Below are 17,655 nucleotides of genomic sequence, written 5' to 3'. Positions count from 1 at the left end.
AAATTCAGTTTCTCAGTCATAAGAGTGCCATTTCAAGTGCTCAGTAGTCACATGCTGGCTACTGAAAAAAGAGAATGTTTTTATCACCACAGCTCTTCTGGACTGCAGTGTGGTAGAGGATATGATCTCTAACACCTCAATTTGACAAAGAAGGAACTGAGACCACAGAGTAGGGTAATAGTGGCAGGTCCAGGATTAGAAATTGAGCCTGGTGATTCTGGTACATTATTCTTTCTGTTAAAGCATGTTTTTTTCTGATGTTATTTTTCAATGCATCTTTACTTTTTAGAAGTGTAATTGTCTCTGTGCTTTAAAACTATCTTCTTACAAAAGTATTCATGTTTTCTCCCGTAGCTCCAAAGCCTGAAATGATAGCTGCAGAGAAGAAGTATTTTTCTTTAAAGCCTGAAGAAAAGGGTGAGGCTAATTTTCAACTTTCAGAAAGACAAATATTTTATTGTCATTTTAAAGAGATCTGTTTCTCCACACAGAGTCATTTACACTGATTTTTAACAGGTATTTCAGTATTTATTTTACAATGCTTGGAGTTTTCTGGGAGGGAGTAGTTCATTTAAGATTGATACAAAATTATGCTTTCTCAAACAGATAACAATTTACATCCATTAAACAGTTAAACTATTACTTTAGTAGGATGTTGTCTTTATTCATAGTTATTTAACAGACTGTGTAAGAAAACTAAGCATTAAATAACTATGCTTTTATTATTTTTATAGTGTTTCAGTTTTTTTAAAAATTCCTTAGAAGGTTGAAGACCCAGTTCCTACTTAAGCATGGAAATAATTAATTACATATTATTTAATCTCACTGCGTGTGTTTGTCATAATGTATACCTGGAAAGTTATTCCAGGGTGCCGTATGTATTTTACTAAAAACCTTATTGGTTTGTTGCGAAATTGGAGAAAATAAGTCCTTCTCATTGTACATAAAGATATGCAATGATTGTCACTAGTAGATTAGTTTATATACATCAGGAAACTTGAATACTATTTTAGAATGCTTTTGTTTCTTCTCCCAGTGTTGTAGTCTAATCCATCCTTGTTTCTTGCCTAAAGTACTGTATCCTCTTATTTGATTTCTCTCACTTCAGCTCTTTTGCTGGCTTTCATACTTCATGTTGTTGCCAGAATGTTTTCTTTTTTTTTGAAACGGAGTCTCACTCTCTGGTCCAGGCTGGAGTGCAGTGGCGCGATCTCGGCTCACTGCAAGCTCTGCCTTCTGGGTTCATGCCAGTCTCCTGCCTCAGCCTCCCTAGTGGCTGGGACTACAGGCACCCACCACCACGCCCGGCTAATTTTTTGTATTTTTTAGTAGAGACGGGGTTTCACCATGTTAGCCAAGTTGGTCTCGATTCCCTGACCCCGTGATCCGCCCGCCTTGGCCTCCTAAAGTGCTGGGATTACAGTCGTGAGCCTCCGCGCCCGGCCCAGGATCATTTTTTTAAGAGAGACTATTTTTTTTTTAGAGCAGTTTTAGATTCACAGCAAAATTGAGCCAAAAGTTCAGAGTTCCTGTATACTCCCTTTCTTCACACAGGCACAATTTTTCCCACCGTTAACATTCTGTACCAGAGTGGTGTATTTGTTAGTCAGTGAGCCTCCCTACATTGACGCTTCTTTATCACTCAAAGTCCATAGTTTCCTTTAGTGTTCACTCCTAGTGCTGTACCTATTATGGGTTTTGACAAATGTATAGTGTCTGGTATCCACCATTGTAGTATCATACAGAATTAGCATTACTACCCTAAAAACCTTTACCTATTCATCTGTCTTTCCCTTCGACCCTTGGCAACCATTAATTTTTTTAATGACTCCATAGTTTTGCCTTTTCCAGAGTGTCATATAGTTGGAATCATACAGCATGTAACCTTTTCAAATTGGTTTCTTTCACTTAATTATATGCCTTTAAAATTTCTCCATATGTTTTCATGGCTTGAGAGGCATTTGTTGTTAGCATTAAATAGTATTTCAATGTCTTTATATTCCACAGTTTATTAATCCACTCACTTACTGAGGGACATCTTGATTGCTTCTAAGTTTTGGCAGTTATAAGGGGAGCGGCTATAAATGTGTGTAGGTCTTTGTGTGGACATATTTTCAATTCATTTGGGTAAATACCAAGGAGAGGGATTACCTGATAATATGACAAGAGTATACTGAGTTTTGTAGGCGCAACTGCCAAACTTCTTCCAATATGGCTGAACCATTTTGTATTCCCCCCAGTAATCAGTGAGAATTTCTCTTCTACATTCTAGCCAGCATTTGGTATTTTCAGTGTTTTGGATTTTGGCCTTTCTAATAGGTGTGTAGTGGTATTTTACTTTTGTTTTCAATTGCAATTCCATAATGATATATGATGTTGAATATCTTCTCATATGCTTAATTGTCATTTGTGTATCTTTGGTAAAGTGTTCTGGTCTTTTGTTCATTTTTTATTCAGGTTTTTTTTTTCCTTCAGTTTCTTTATTTTGTATATTTTTGGATAGCAGTCCTTTATTAGATTTCTTCTGCAAATATTTTCTCCCAGTCTGTGGCGTGTTTTCTTCACAGAGCAGAAGTTTTAAATTTGAAGCTTATCAGTGATTTCTTTTATGGATCATGACTTTGGTGTTGTATCTGAAAAGTCATTGCCATACTCAAGGCCATCTGGATTTTCTCCTGTGTAATTTCTAGGAATTTTATAGTTTTGTGGTTTACATTTAGGTTTGTGATTCATTTTGAATTAATTTTTGTGAAAGTTGTAAGGTCATTGTCTAGATTCATTTTTTTTTTTTTTGGCATGTGAATGTCTAGTTGATCCAACACCATTTGTTGAAAAGACTTTGAGTTTTCAGATAAAAATCAAAAGTTTAAATTCAAGGCCCTCCAGTAACTGGCCCCCAGATTATATTTTTGATATCATATTCTACCCTTTTTGTTTACTAAATGTAGCATTCTGTCTCTAGTCCATGAATATGTCATGTACTTTCCTAGCTTTATCTTTCTTTTTACTTTCAAAATGGAAGTTTTTTATATCCTTTTTTCTTAAGAATTTTAAAAATATGTTGCACAGTTTATGCCTAATAAAAATATTAGTCTCAGATTAATTCTTTGTGAACTAGTTTGGTAGGAGTCTTAGATCAGTTTTTAGTACTTGTTTGTAATATCAGTCCTACCTGAAAAACTCATCTTACCAAGATACGTAGAACCACATGTAAGAGGTATATTGCTGGCTTTATTATCTATTTTTTTTTTTTTACTATTAAAAAAAGTCATGTCACCAGTTAGGCAGCAGTTTTGTTAAAATTCAGATAGTGACTTCCCCTTTTCCCTAAAATCAGTCAGTTGTTCTTATAAATAAAATGGAGGCCGGGCACGGTGTCTCACACTTGTAATCCCAGCACTTTGGGAGGCCGAGGCGGGCAGATCACGAGGTCAGGAGATCGAGACCATCCTGGCTAACACGATGAAACCCTGTCTCTACTAAAATACAAAAAAAAAAAAAAACTAGCCGGGTGTGGTGGTGGGCGCCTGTAGTCCCAGCTACTTGGGAGGCTGAGGCAGGAGAATGGTGTAAACCCGCGATGTGGAGCTTGCAGTGAGCGAAGATCATGCCACTGCACTCCAGCCTGGGTGACAGAGTGAGACTCAGTCTCAAGAAGAAGAAAAAAAATTCGAAGATGATGCATTTTTATTACATTTATCTATGCAAAGTCCTGCCCATGGTGGAATGACAGGGACCGAATTTACACTCGAAATTAGACAACTAGAAAATTGGACAAATTATGTGAAACAGTGGCTTTCACATGTTGGACATCAGGCAGTATAAGTCACTGTGACACTGAAGTGAGACTTGTAATTACCACAGTTTATTGTCTAGAAGCAGTTTACAGGCAGCAGAAAGGAGGAAGCCAAACAGACCTTGATGTCCTGCAGAGTTGAGGATGCAGAGATAGGTATTTAGGAAGGCCTGGGCAGCTACAATTTGTGGGGCAGAGTGTCAGAGTGGTGGGAACTGCACAGAGAGTGCTCAGATCTGTAGACAGCTTACTGTGAGGCTTTGCCTGAATATTGATCTACACATGCATGAAAAGAAACTTCTATAATGGAGAAATAAACATTGGAAAGCGGTAGGTGAAGCACTCTTTGTAACTTACAAATAGTTCATTTTTCCATGAGCCAGAGTAGACAGATCTCATAATATATAGCACATTGGATAGAGTTCATAAAAGAGTGTATCACCTTAGACTAAAGGCTTCTCTGCCTCTATCTTGGAAATACGGCCAACAAATTCCAGAATAAAATTCAGTACAACTTAAAAGCATATAATAAAATTTTGTATTCAAGAGAGTAAAAATCACAATGTCCATTGTCTGAATAAAGATTGCCAGGCATAGAAAGAGCAAGAAAATAGCAATCCACAACCAGGGAAGAAAAGTCAGTCATCAGAAAAGAGCAAGAAATGACAGAGGTGGTGGAGATAGAAGGCAAGTACATTGAAACAGCTACTATAAACATTTCTCATGTGTTTAAAAAGGTAGAAGAAAATGTGAACATAATAGTGCGAAAACTGGAAAATATAAGAAAGACCCAAATTGAACTTTTAGAAAAGAAGAATACAGTATCTGAAATGAGAAACACTGAATGTAATGTCCAGTAGATTGGAAACTGCAGAAGAAAATGTTAGTGAACTTGAAGACATAGCAATAGAATCATTAAAAATGTATTGAAAAAAAGTGAACAGAATATTGGTTACCTGAATGACAATATGAAGTGGTTTTACTGACCCGTAATTGGGGTACCTAATGGAAAGGTGTGAGAATGGGGACATGAAAAAAATTGAAATAAATAATGGCTGAAAATTTTAATTTCATGCAAATTTATGACAAAAAGTTTAAAGCCAGGAAGAAAATAACTGTCAACCTATAGTTTTCTACCTATATTTTTTCTCCAAAAAATACCTTTTGGAAATGGGGTAAAATTAAAACCTTTTGAGACAAAATCTCAGAGAACTTATTGCCAGTAGAAGTATATTACAGAAAATGTTAAAAGAAATTATTTTTGATAGAAGGAAAACAATAGTAGATTGGCAGTTGGTATTACTCAAAGCAATGAAGAATGCCAGAAGTAGTAAATATGTGAATAAATGTAAAAGACATTTTCCCTCCATTTAAAAATCTCACAAGAACTGTTCACCTGGGATGACTTGAAAACTTAATATAAAGTGTTGGTTTTGGAGTTTAAGGGTAAATACGAGAATTTTTTGTATGTAGGATAAACAAGACAAGGCATAACAAGGGAAATGATTCTAAGTATTTTCAGAATGTTCTCATAAACCTGATGTGCCTTTAATAGATCAGGTACCATGAATAAGAAAAATGTCAGTGTTGCCAGTGATCTTTGGACACGTGCATTGAGAGAGAACCGGTTGAATATTAAATATTGTTAAATTATTTTTTACTAAGTAACAATAAACATAAATCAAAGTTCTACCCTTGTTCCCATAGTTGAGACAGGGAGCATTTTCAAACTATGGCTAGGATCAATTTGAAGCATCGTAAGCCTTCCAACAAGGAAATAAAGTATTTTTCATTTGTATTTTTGTTCATGGTTTTTATCTTATGATCCTAAGATCTTATGATCTTAGGATAAAACCTAAGTTCCATGGGAGGTATCCTTCGATAAGCTCTGTTCTGTTGCGGTGGGGGTGGGGTGGGGGGTGGGGAAGAAATACTTAGAAACCATGAAACTGATCACCCCTCTATTTCAGACTCTTAAGTGACTCCCCATTATTTCATGGGATATTTTCCCAAATGTTTAGATGGGTGATTAAATTCTTACTTTCTACTTTCTGTCCCAGGCCACCACGTGGATTTTCTCAAACCTGCTTAGCAATTTTCTGCCCCTCTGTTGTTTTCATTTTCCCAGAAGTACCTAAAATCCTGGCAGGCTGTGTCCCAGAATGGTAATAATATCACCACTTTGAAGCACAAGTTATCCTGCTTTTTGCGATGTCCTTTTTTGTATTTATCTTTCAGTAAGATACCCATCATGTCATTGGTATGGAATTCATGATACAAAGGGAGGAACTCATAATTATTTTGGAGTGCAGGTAGGGAGGCATATAAATGTGTAGAAGAGAATGTAACAAAGGTGCTGTTTCTTATAAAATCACTTAAATGGTAACTTATCTATATGTCCTCCTCACTTCCTTTGTACCCATACACAGTCATACCCACAGAAAGAGCATAAAATGATGCTGAAGGCCAGTCTGTTTCTATACTTTTACTGGTAGAAGCAGTGAATCTGCTCACTTCTGCTTTAGGAGCATTTCCTTCTGAATTCTATTATTGTAGACTTATGTCTTCAGCCACCATTTGTATACTTCTGATTCCCAGTCAGTGGTTGGATTTATTTACATTTACTGCTTTCTGTGTGTTTGCAGTTCCATGTTTGCAGTTCATACTTTCTGCCTAAATACATAATTTTTTAGGGGACATCCTTCTTTCTGAAGTACAATTTCTGGAATTGTACTTCTCTCAGAATCTTTCATGGGTAGGTTTTTCTCATCTTTTAGATTCCAGCTTAAAATTTTGCTTCCTTAACACTATTTAAAAGTAGGTATTTCCCATTATTATCTGTTACATATTAGTTTGGATGTTTGTTTTGAGATATTCTTTACCCTGCACTTGATTAAACTCCATGAGGGAAAAGGTGTGTGAATAGATACCTGTACCTTATTTGCCATTGGTCTCTCTAATGCCTTACACAATAGGTATATAACACATAGGGAATACTTAATACAGTATTTATTATGTAATATGAAGGATTCTTTAAAATCTGAAGGATTCCAGATTATGACATGCTTACATTTGTTTATCTGAAACTTCCTTCTAGTAGTATTTAGCTAGATAATGGTGGCATAGATAGTGGAAGTTGGTATGGATGAAAGGAAGCTGAAATGTTTCAAGAGCAAAGAACAGAAAATCAGTCCTTATTGAAACTGACTTAAACAATAGAGGAAAAAAACCTCACATAATTGAAAGTCTAGAAGTAGGAGTCATATGACCTGCAACTCAGTGATTCTGTTACGGACCTGAATTATATCTTTCCATTCTGCCATCCTCAGTGTCCACTTTATCTTCAGATTGTCTCTTCTTGTGATCACAAGAATGTTGAGAGTGGCAATCAGGGCGACATGATTTCTTATCCGTTTGACAGGAAAGAGAGGAAAACCTCTCCCCAACCATAGAATGTAAGTCCTTTTCAGTTTCTTGGACCACTTTTGGGCACATTTACCTCTAGACCAATGAGACTTGTAAGAAGAATACTATGTACTGATTGTCTCAGTGTAATCATATGAAAGTAGGATTGATTTGGAAGGACTCAACTGCATTGTCTGCTGAAGACGTTGAGATATAGTTAGGATCTATCATAAGGAATGCAATTAAGGTTCTATGTTGACATCTTGTTGACTCATGAGATACTAATGATTATGACCATGGGGAAGTGAGATAGGAAGTATGGAATAGAGACAGTTTCTGGAGGAAAACACGTGAATTCAGCTTTTGACGTGGGATTTGATACGACATATTGGCTGAACTTTTGCTAAGAGTTCATATTAAGCGTTTAGTTGGAAGATGCTATTCTGGAAGTTAGGTATGAAATTTATGGGTATGGGTAAGATTATCCAAGAAGATTGCTTAGAGTAAGAATGGGAAGAGAGCTTTCTTAGAATATATACATTTAAGAAATTGTTTGATGACCAGGAACTCTTGAAGAAGGACTGACAGGTAGTGCTCATAGAGATAGGCAGAGAATGATCACAGAGCAGAATCATAAAAACCAAGGGAGTATATGTAAGTCAAAGTTGAAGTAGGATGTTCTTCTGGCAGTGATAAATGAGGACCAGATCTCTTGCTGAGAACAAGTAGAATGGTTATATGAAGTGTGTGTGTGTGTATATATATGTGTGTATATATACATATATATATATATATTTGCCAGAGTCATGTGCTGGGAGTAGGAGAGCTACAAGTAAAATGAAGAATCATAAAATCAAGATAGAGGGGAAGAGGAGAGCCCAGTAAAGTTAATCTTGCATTGGGGCTCATATTTCCTGTTGGGGCATTTGCCAATCTTGAAAGTGGTAGCTTAGACTATGAAAAGAACTTTCAATATACTTTTGGATTCAAGGAGACAAAAATTAAGAGTTCAAAGCTCATGAAAGAGGAGGTATCTTAGTGAACTAGGTTTTGATTCAGTCCCTAAAGGGATTTACTGTAGGAGGAAGTATGAAATAGAAATAGACCTAGCTCTGAAGAACACTGAAGTTCAACTTCTAATCATCTCGATTCTTGATGGGAGAACAGTGACCTGGGATTTTTACTCTCCCTACCTTAGCTTACTGAAAGAATGAAAGTAAACCTTTATTCTCTAGAGAAGAAAACATCATCTAGAGTTTTAAATTATCTCTGTGTTTTCCTATAAATCTTTTGTGTCTTGTACTCATTCAGAAATAATTAGGCATACTTGTAGATATGACACATGGCTAGAAACCAGGAACAACAGACAATGGAACCTGGCCTTTAGGGAATCTAGATATTAGAGATACTAGATATCTTAAGCTTTAAAGTAACTATGCTTAATATATGTTAGAAGTAATAAAAGATGGGGTTGATAATTTTGGCAGAACTAGAACCTTATCAGTATATATGAATATGAGTCAATCTAAGCTTAAATGAATTTGTTTACTTATGTAAGTATATGTAAGTATATACACACAAATGTTAGTATATGAGTGTATATTTTTAAAAGAAAATATCTGAACTGAAACATAAGGAGAAAAAAAGATAGAAAATACAGAAAAGACCTTAAGAGACATAAAGAATATAGTTGACTCTTGAACAACGTGAGTTTGAACTATGTGGGGTCCATGTATACACAGACTTTTTTTTGGCCTAATGGGGAATAAAAATACAGTATTCATGAGAATACAAAACCTGCATATGAGGAGAGCCAACTTTTGTGCAGGCAAGTTCCACGGTGCTCACCATCGGATTTGAGTATGTGTGCTTTTGGTATACGTGAGGGTCTTAGCACCAATCCTCTGTATATACAGAGGGATGACTGTACAGTGGGAAGGTCTAATGTACATGTAATTGGAGGACCAGATAGGAAGGAGAAACAAATGGAGCAGAAACTGTATTTGAAGATATACTGGTTTTCAATTTTCTAAAAGTGATTAAAAGCATCAGGCCACAAAACCAAGAATACTGTGGAATCCAACCTGGATATATGCAAAGAAAACATTGAGGCAAGGAGTTGAAGAAGACACACACACAAAAATGGAAAAATATTCCATCTTTAAGGATTGGAAGAATCAATATTGTTAAAACTTCCATACTACCCAAAGCAATCTGCACATTCACTGCAATTTATAACAAAGTTTATAAATTTATAACAAAGTTGCCAGTGGAAACAGCACAAATGTTCTTCAGCAAAAGAATGGGTAAAGGAGTTGAGGTATATTCATATACCGTGGTACCATGTAGCAACAAATAAATGAACTAGAGCTACACACAGCAACATGAATCTTAGGATTTCATTGACGTAAAGTTAAAAATATTCATAATAATCTATGGTGTTAGAAGACAGCTTTGGGTGGGAGCAGTGGGATAGTGATTGGAAAGGATAAGGGTAACTTCAGAGATATGGATCATGTTCAGTTCTTGGCCTACGTGGTGGTTACTCTGGTATGTTCATGTGGTAATAGTTTCTCAAACTTTGTACTTAACGTTTCTGAAAATGTTATACTGCAGTTTAAACTTCAGTGAGATAAATATGAATAAATACATTTTGTCCTAAAATTTTCTAAAATGTTAGAAACATAGATTCAATTAAGACTAGACTCACTACTTTATAGGTAGTACTGTTTTTTCTCTAAGGCATGTCCAAGTGATCACAAAGAATAGAATATTTGATTTTTTAAATTAGTATTTATTCACTTGGAATCACTTTGGCTTTGGTGCCTGTATTATCACTTATTTTTCCATTTCAGTTAATGCAGTAGGATATATTAACCCTCATCTGAATTAATAAATGGGTTAACTTATTACGTACAGTGTTGGTAACGTATTGCTATATTATGAAGCAAATAAAATGACATATTTTGGTTATTTTATTGTATTTTGTTAGCATACATTTTAAACATTTCTGTTCTGTATTTCTCTGTATTTCATTCCTTCTTACAGACAGGGTCTCACTCTGTTGCCGAGGCTGGAGTGCGGTGATGTCATCATAGCTCACTGCAACCTCAAACTCCTAGGCTCAGGTGGTTCTCTCACCTCGGCCTCTGGAGTAGCTGGGACTAAAGATACATGCCACCATACCTCGCTAAGTTTTTAATTTTTTATTCTTTTATAGAGATGGGGGTATTGATTTGTTTCCCAGGCTTGTCATGAACTCCTGGCTTCAAGCAATGCTCACATCTCAGCCTCCCGAAGTGTTCAGGGTTAAAGGCATGAGCCGCTGTACCCAGCCTGTATCTTAAATTATCATAATATCTGTATCTTATGTAATTCTTCCTTGGTCATTCAGGCAGCTAACATAGAACTTTTTTTTTTTTCCTCCTTAAATCTACATTTTCTCTTGGATTTGGCCAATTTTTAGCCGAACTAAAATTCTTGTACTCACAGCTGGATGTGCTCAGAAGAATGAAGTTGGAGCCCTACCCCACATTGTAACCTAAAAGTAACTGAAAATGGATCATTGACCTTAAATATAAGAGTTAAAACTCTTAGATGAAAACAAGAGTAAATCTTCATGGCCTTGGATTTGGCAATAGGTTTTTAGATACGTGTGATGTTGTGATATAATAAGGAATGCATATTTGATATTTGTCCCTGGTTCCTGGCACCATAGCTCCTAAAACCCTTGAAATTTCCTGAGTGATAAAAGTGAGAGGAACATTTTTTGTTATTTATAACTAGCATCTTTCAGCCACGTCTGAGTTTATATTAATGAGGAGACTTTTGTAACGCCCCTAAAGGTGGGGAGGGGCCTTGTTGCCAGGGGAACCAACCAACTGATTAGCTTTCATTAAAAAACGTAAACAATCGAGTTTAGAGAGCTCGTGGGTTGGTGAACACATTGAGGGGCGGGAAGGTGGTCCACCTGGAGAAGTTATGGAAACTCTACATCTCTTCCTGCATACCTTGCCTTTTGCATGTGTTCCATTTGGCTGTTCTGAGCTGTATCCTTTATAATAAACTGTAAATAAAATGCCTTCCTGAGTTCTGTGAGCTCTTCTAACAAGTTATCAAACCCGAGGAGTGATCATGGGAATCCCCAGTTTATAGGCAGTTGATCAGAAGTACGAGAGGACTGGACTTCAGATTGGAATCTGAAGTGGAAGCAATCTTGTGGGTCTGAGCCTTTAACTTGTGGGATCTGATGCTCACCCCAGATAGATAGTGTCAGAATTGGATTAAATTATAGAACACTCAGCTGGTGACAGATACTTGGTTGTTGTGGGAATAAATCCCCACACATTTGGTGTCTCAGAGTGTTGTGAATCTAGAGAAAAGTATTTTGTTCTTTTTAGACTATGCCACAAAAAGCATATTTAACCAAAGAAAAAAGAATTGTACTTTTTCAAAATTAAAAACTTCTGTGTGTTAAAGGACATTAAGAAAGTAAAAAGACAACCTACAAAATGGGAGAAATCTTACCAGATTTGCAAGTATCTGGAATATATAAAGGAGTGTTACAGCTTAACAACAAAAAGACAAACCTATTTAAAACTGCAGCACAGGCTGAAATAGATATTTATCTAAAGGAGATATATAAGTTTTGTTGTTTATAACAAGCATGTTTATAAGCATACTTGTTATATAAGCACTTGACAAGATATTTAACATCATTAATCATGTCAGTAAGCACTTGACAAGATGTTTAACATCATTAGTCTTTAGGGAAATGCAAATCAAGACCACAGCAAGGGCCACTTCACACCCACTGGGATGGTTAAATTTTTTTTTAAGAAAGGAAAATAAATAATAAGTGTTTGCAAGGATGTGGAGAAACTGGACTTTTATACATTACTGGTGCAAGTAGAAAATGTTTTAGCTGCTATGAAAAGCAGTTGGGTGATTCTTCAGAAAGTTAAACATGGAATTACCATATGACCCAGCAGTTCCAAACATCCAAGAAATTGAAAACAGACACTCATGTATTGTACATAAATATTCATAGCAGCACTGTTTACAGTAGGCAGAAGGTAGAAGGAATCCAGATATACTTCAGTGGATAAACAGATTGTGTTTTATATATGTGTATGTATATGTGTAATGGAGTATTATTCAGTCACAAAAAGGAATGAAATACTGCTATATGTTATGAAGAGGATAAACTACTAAAACATTGGGCTAAGTGAAAGAAGCCAGACACAAAGATAATTGCATGATTCTATGTGTATGAGATACCCAAAATGGATAAATCCATAGAAGATAGAAGGCAGATTGCTGTTTGCCAGAGATTAACTGATTAATGAGGAAAGGGTTATCTTTTGGGGTGCTGGAAATGTTTTAGAAGTAGATAAAGGTTATTGGTTGCATAATATCGTGAATATACTAAATGGCACTGAATTGTTCATTTTAGAGTTTTTAATTTTATGTAAATGTCACCTTAACTAAAAAAAAAAAATCTAGTACATAAATATGTTGCCATCTTATAGTAGTTATATAATAAGTCAGTACGTTATAGTTGATTTAGTTATGGACATAACCAGGAATGATAAGTCGTATTTTTGTTACCTTTTGATTTCCACGTATTGTTTTTTTTAGACTAACACTACAGAATTTCAAGCTGTTATTTGTGTATCTGTTAAAAGAAATATATTCAATCAGTGAACTCTTTAATTTCTATCCTTTGACCATTTTTCATGGTATTATATATAAAACATTTTTCCTAATTTCTAGAAATTTATGTTTGGCTGGTTTTTACAATTACAAATAGTTTTATTTCATTATTTATTTCAACTGGAGAGTTTCGTTTTTTTAAAATTTCTGATGGTATAATTATATACTGCATTGTTATATTTTGAGGCCATATAGAAATAGATTTTTGTACCAAATGATGACCAGAATTTTAATAGACTAAACTATATTTTCATGTGATTCAAAGTATTAAATAAGTGGTAAAAGGAGAGAATAGTATTTTGTATTCATTGTGAAATAAAACTTGTAATTTTTAGGGAGAGGTTTATCTGTGTGCTATGATGTTCAGGTTTTATAATCACCAGTTTCTGGCTGATATGAAATCTTATAGAATTGTTTGTGGTCTTGTGATAGACTTTTTTTTTCAGAGACCAAGTACATTTTGAAAATTATTCAGTATGGTGCTTAGGAGCTTCTTATTTTTGTATATATGTCTTACAACACGTTTTAGCTGACTGCTGTATTATGACCATCTCATACACATGTGTCAATTTTAATACCTATTGTGAGCACCTGGAAGATCAGGAAGCAGGTGCGTCATGTGTAGTAAAAGAGTACTTGTTGCCTTTTTGGTGATAAAATTGTCTTTATTGACATAGTATAAAATTGTCAAAATTGTTTTTTTCCAGCTTATTTTCTTCTATTTCAAATGGAAATACCCATTTCGTTGCATTATTAAGTGAAATGGTATTAATAAAATTCTTAGTACAGTAGTAAGAATTGCAAATATAAGCCTGTAATTCTCTCATCTGTGGCTAAGCAGTCTCACCCTAGTTTCTCTTAACATTTGATTTTTTTTTCCTTCACCATCATGCTTTTTAAATTTGAACGTTATATAGCACTCGAGTTTCTACTTGTTTTCAGTTCTCTATATTTCAGTTTCAGAAAATAATCTGTATTTAAGTCTAGATAATTTTCTGGTTAGAGTAAAATCATGTGTTTATATTTGAGATAGACTACTACACTTAAAAGCAAAACTTCCTGGGAACATAATAAAAAGCAGGCATTATCTACTAATCTGAAGCTTATTAGTGGTTTTCCTCTCTACCATAGTAAACATTTTTTAAAAGCTATTTAGGCTTATTAAATTAAAATATAACTTTAAACTAAATAAAACAGTGCACACATATACAAATATAGAGAATGAAAGTTTATGTCTGCCTCTGTCACACTTTTCCAGACTGATACAAACTTTTAGGAATAGAAAAACCTAAATAATTTTGATTGTCAATAACTTGTGAAATATTTTTAATCTTAGATGAAAAATCAACACTGGAACAGAAACCTTCTAAACCAGCAGCTCCACAGGTCCCACCCAAGAAACCTACTCCACCTACCAAAGCCAATAATTTACTGAGATCTTCTGGAACAATGTACCCAAAGCGACCTGAAAAACCAGTTCCTCCACCACCTCCTATAGCCAAGTATGTTTTACCTAATTTTAAATTAGCTTATTGATTTACTCACCTTTGACCTTAATGGCTCCATTGCCTTTCTAAATCTCCAGGTAAGTTTTTTCTTATTTTTCAATTATATTTATTTTTAAAATTGACATATACAACTCTATGTATTTATTGTTTATAACACGATGTTTTACAGCGTATATATAATTGTGGAATGGCTTCAGTAACTATGTGATAACCTCACATAGTTATCATTTTTGTTATGAGAACATTTAACATTCACTCTTATCTTGTTTCAAGAATGCAGTACATCACCATTAAGTACAGTCACTGTAATGTACAATGGATTTCTTAAACTTATTCCCTCTATCTAACTGTAAATATGTATTCCTTGACCACATCTTCCCACTCCCCTCCAACTCACAACCACTTCAGACTCTGGTAATCACCGTTCTACTCTCTATTTCTATGGGATCCACTTTTTTAGACTTCGCATTTGAGTGGAGAACATGTGGTATTTGTCTTTCTGTGCCTGGCTTACTTGACTTAACATCCTCCAGATTCGTTGATACTGTCGCAAATGGCAGGCTTGCTTTCTTTCTTTATGGCTGAATGGTATTCCTGGTGTGTATATGCCACATTTTCTTTATTCATTCATCCATTGATACTTTAGGTTGCTTCTATATTTTGGCTGTTGTGAATAGTGCTGCAGCAAACATGAGAATGCAGATATTTCTTTGACATATTGATTTTATTTCCTTTGGATACATACCCAGTAATGGAATTGCTAGATCATACGATGATTCTCTTTTTAATTTCTCGAGGGACCTTTGTACTGTTTTCCATAATGGCTGTAGGAATTTACATTCCTACCAACAGTGTGCAAGGGTTCCCTTTTCTTAAGATGCTCACCAACACTTATCTTTTACCTTTTGGAAAAGTTAAAGTTTATTTTAATGTTGTAAATAACGTCCACGAAGAATATAAACATGTTGAGAGCTGGATATGTAAACAAAGATCACAGGCAGATTCTGGGAATTTGATTGGAGCTTTAGTTATTAAAATGCATCAGTAAATTCCCAGGATGCTAAGCAGTATTCTGTTGGCTGTGCCAGCAGTCCTCGTGCATGCTTAAAGCACTTGGGGAATTATAGTACAAATCCAGTCAGGGCTGGAACCATGGCAAACCAGCAGCTCTTAGAGATGGACTTGTTTGTGCTGCTAGGCATCATGGAGAAAGCAGCACACAAAGAGGTGAAGGAGGCGTATAGGCAGAAGGCCCTCTCCTGCCACCCAGACGAAAGTTGGATAATCACAGAGCAGCTGAACTCCTCCACTAGCTTTCTCAGGCCTTGCTGCAGCCAGGGCTGCGTATGATGATGTTAGAAAAGCCAAGAAGCAGATAGCATAGAGGACCCAGAGGCTTGATGAGAGAATACTAAGAGGTAAACGTGACCTGGTGGCCCAGGCCCAAGTAAGTGAGAAGGTGGAGGAAAGCTAGAGCACCAGGACACTTGAGTAGGAGATTGAACATCTTACTGAAGAGTGTTCCTGGCAACTGGAGGAACAGCAGATGATGATCCAGGAGCAGATGTGCCAGGAACTTGACTTGAGATTAAAAGTCAGAAAATACTGAAGACAAAGGAACACCAAACTAAAACTGAAATGGAAGTGCAAGAAGGATGAGTCAGAAGGCAGCTACTTTTGCAAAAGTATGGTGGAATTCTCAACCTGGTGCTTTTCAGTAAGAAGGCAGGTACTGGTGTGGTGGAGTTTGGGACTCTCGAGGTCGAGGCTGCAGAGATGGCTGTCTGGAATAAAGTTGGCCTGGTTGATAATCCTGAAAAAATTTCCTCTTTCAAAGGAGGACTCCAGGGTGCAGTGGGCCTCAGCCACCCAGGACAGTGAAAGGACCCAGTGGTGTCTCTTCTTACCACATCTATGCAAGAGCTGATCACCAAGATGCAGCGGTAGTCAAGGAGTGGCAGCGCATTTAGTCTCCTGCCACAGCCCTTTTTAAAAACATCACCAATAAACTTTAAAAGCAAGAAAGAAATAAACAATCCCGTCAGAAACTGGACTAAGGACATGAATAGATAATTCTCAAAAGAAGATCTACAAATGGCCAACAAGCATGTGGAAAAATGATCAAAATCACTAATTATCAGGAATGCAAATCAAAACTGCAATGTGATACCACCTCACTCCTGCAAGAATGGCCATAATCAAAAAATCAAAAAATAATAGATGTTAGCATGGATGTGATGAAAAGGGAACACTTCTACACTGCTGGTGGCAATGTAAACTAATAGAACCACTATGGAAAACAGTGTGGAGATTCCTTAAAGAACTAAAAGCAGATCTGCCATCTGATCCAGCAATCCCACTACTGGGTATCTACCCAGAGGAAAATAAGGCATATGAAAAAGATAACTTGCACATGCATGTTTATAACAGCACAATTCGCAATTGCAAAGTATGGAACCAGCCCAGATGGCCATGAATCAATGAGTGAAGAAAGAAATTGTGGTGTATGTATATATACTATGGAATACTACTCAGCCATAAAAAAGAATGAAAAAAATGGCATTCACAGCAACCTGGATGGAATTGGAGACTCTTATTCTAAGTGAACTCAGGAATGGAAAATCAAACATTGTACGTTCTCCCTAATGTGTGGGAGCTAAGCTATGAGGATGCAAAAGCATAAGAATGATACATTGGACTTTGGAGACTTGAGGGGAAAGGGTGGGAGGGGAGTGAAGGAGAAAAGACTACACATTGGGTACAGTGTGCACTGCTTGGGTGGTGGATGCACCAAAATCTTAGAAATCACCACTAAAGAACTTATTCATGTAACCAAACACCACGTGTTTCTCAAAAACCTGTTGAAATAAAAAATAATCTAAAATAATAAAATAATTAAAAAATACAAGAGCATTCTGTACATTTTGATTTAGCTCTCACTGTTGCCTACCTTCTAGAGTTGTCCTTCTATTGTTGCAGCTTAATTTTTAAGTATTATTTTTTGTATTTTCTGTGTACTGATGTTGAATGTTAATCTTATGTTTATAATAATTTTCTACACTTACTAAACTGCTCTCACATTGTTCATTTCATTGTAATCAGCCTTAGGACAGAGTTTTACGTTTTATGTTTATGGAAATACAGAACAGAAAGTAATCAGTATTAGGCCATAAAATCTTTAATGTCATTAAATCACAATTTAAAAAAAGTCATGTTTCAAAACTAGTGATT

The 17,655-nt window shown here is 35.8% G+C and overlaps 1 protein-coding gene and 1 pseudogene across 1 annotated transcript in view; both read left to right on the top strand.

The window, feature by feature from the left end:
- CD2AP (CD2-associated protein) overlaps positions 1-17,655 on the top strand; it is a 158,328-nt gene that overhangs the window by 109,770 nt on the left and 30,903 nt on the right. The window contains exons 11-12 of the mRNA XM_011960437.1: positions 355-417; positions 14,253-14,418. Of these exons, the coding sequence (XP_011815827.1) occupies positions 355-417; positions 14,253-14,418 (229 nt within the window). The remainder of the gene's footprint in view (positions 1-354; positions 418-14,252; positions 14,419-17,655) is intronic.
- On the top strand, positions 15,577-16,305 carry LOC105524940 (annotated as a pseudogene).

The sequence above is a fragment of the Colobus angolensis genome, unplaced genomic scaffold (assembly GCF_000951035.1).
Source record: "Colobus angolensis palliatus isolate OR3802 unplaced genomic scaffold, Cang.pa_1.0 Scaffold51, whole genome shotgun sequence".
Classification (NCBI taxonomy): Eukaryota; Metazoa; Chordata; class Mammalia; order Primates; family Cercopithecidae; genus Colobus; species Colobus angolensis.
Note: the sequence above shows the minus strand (reverse complement) of the source record. Positions and strands in the feature narration are given on the sequence as shown.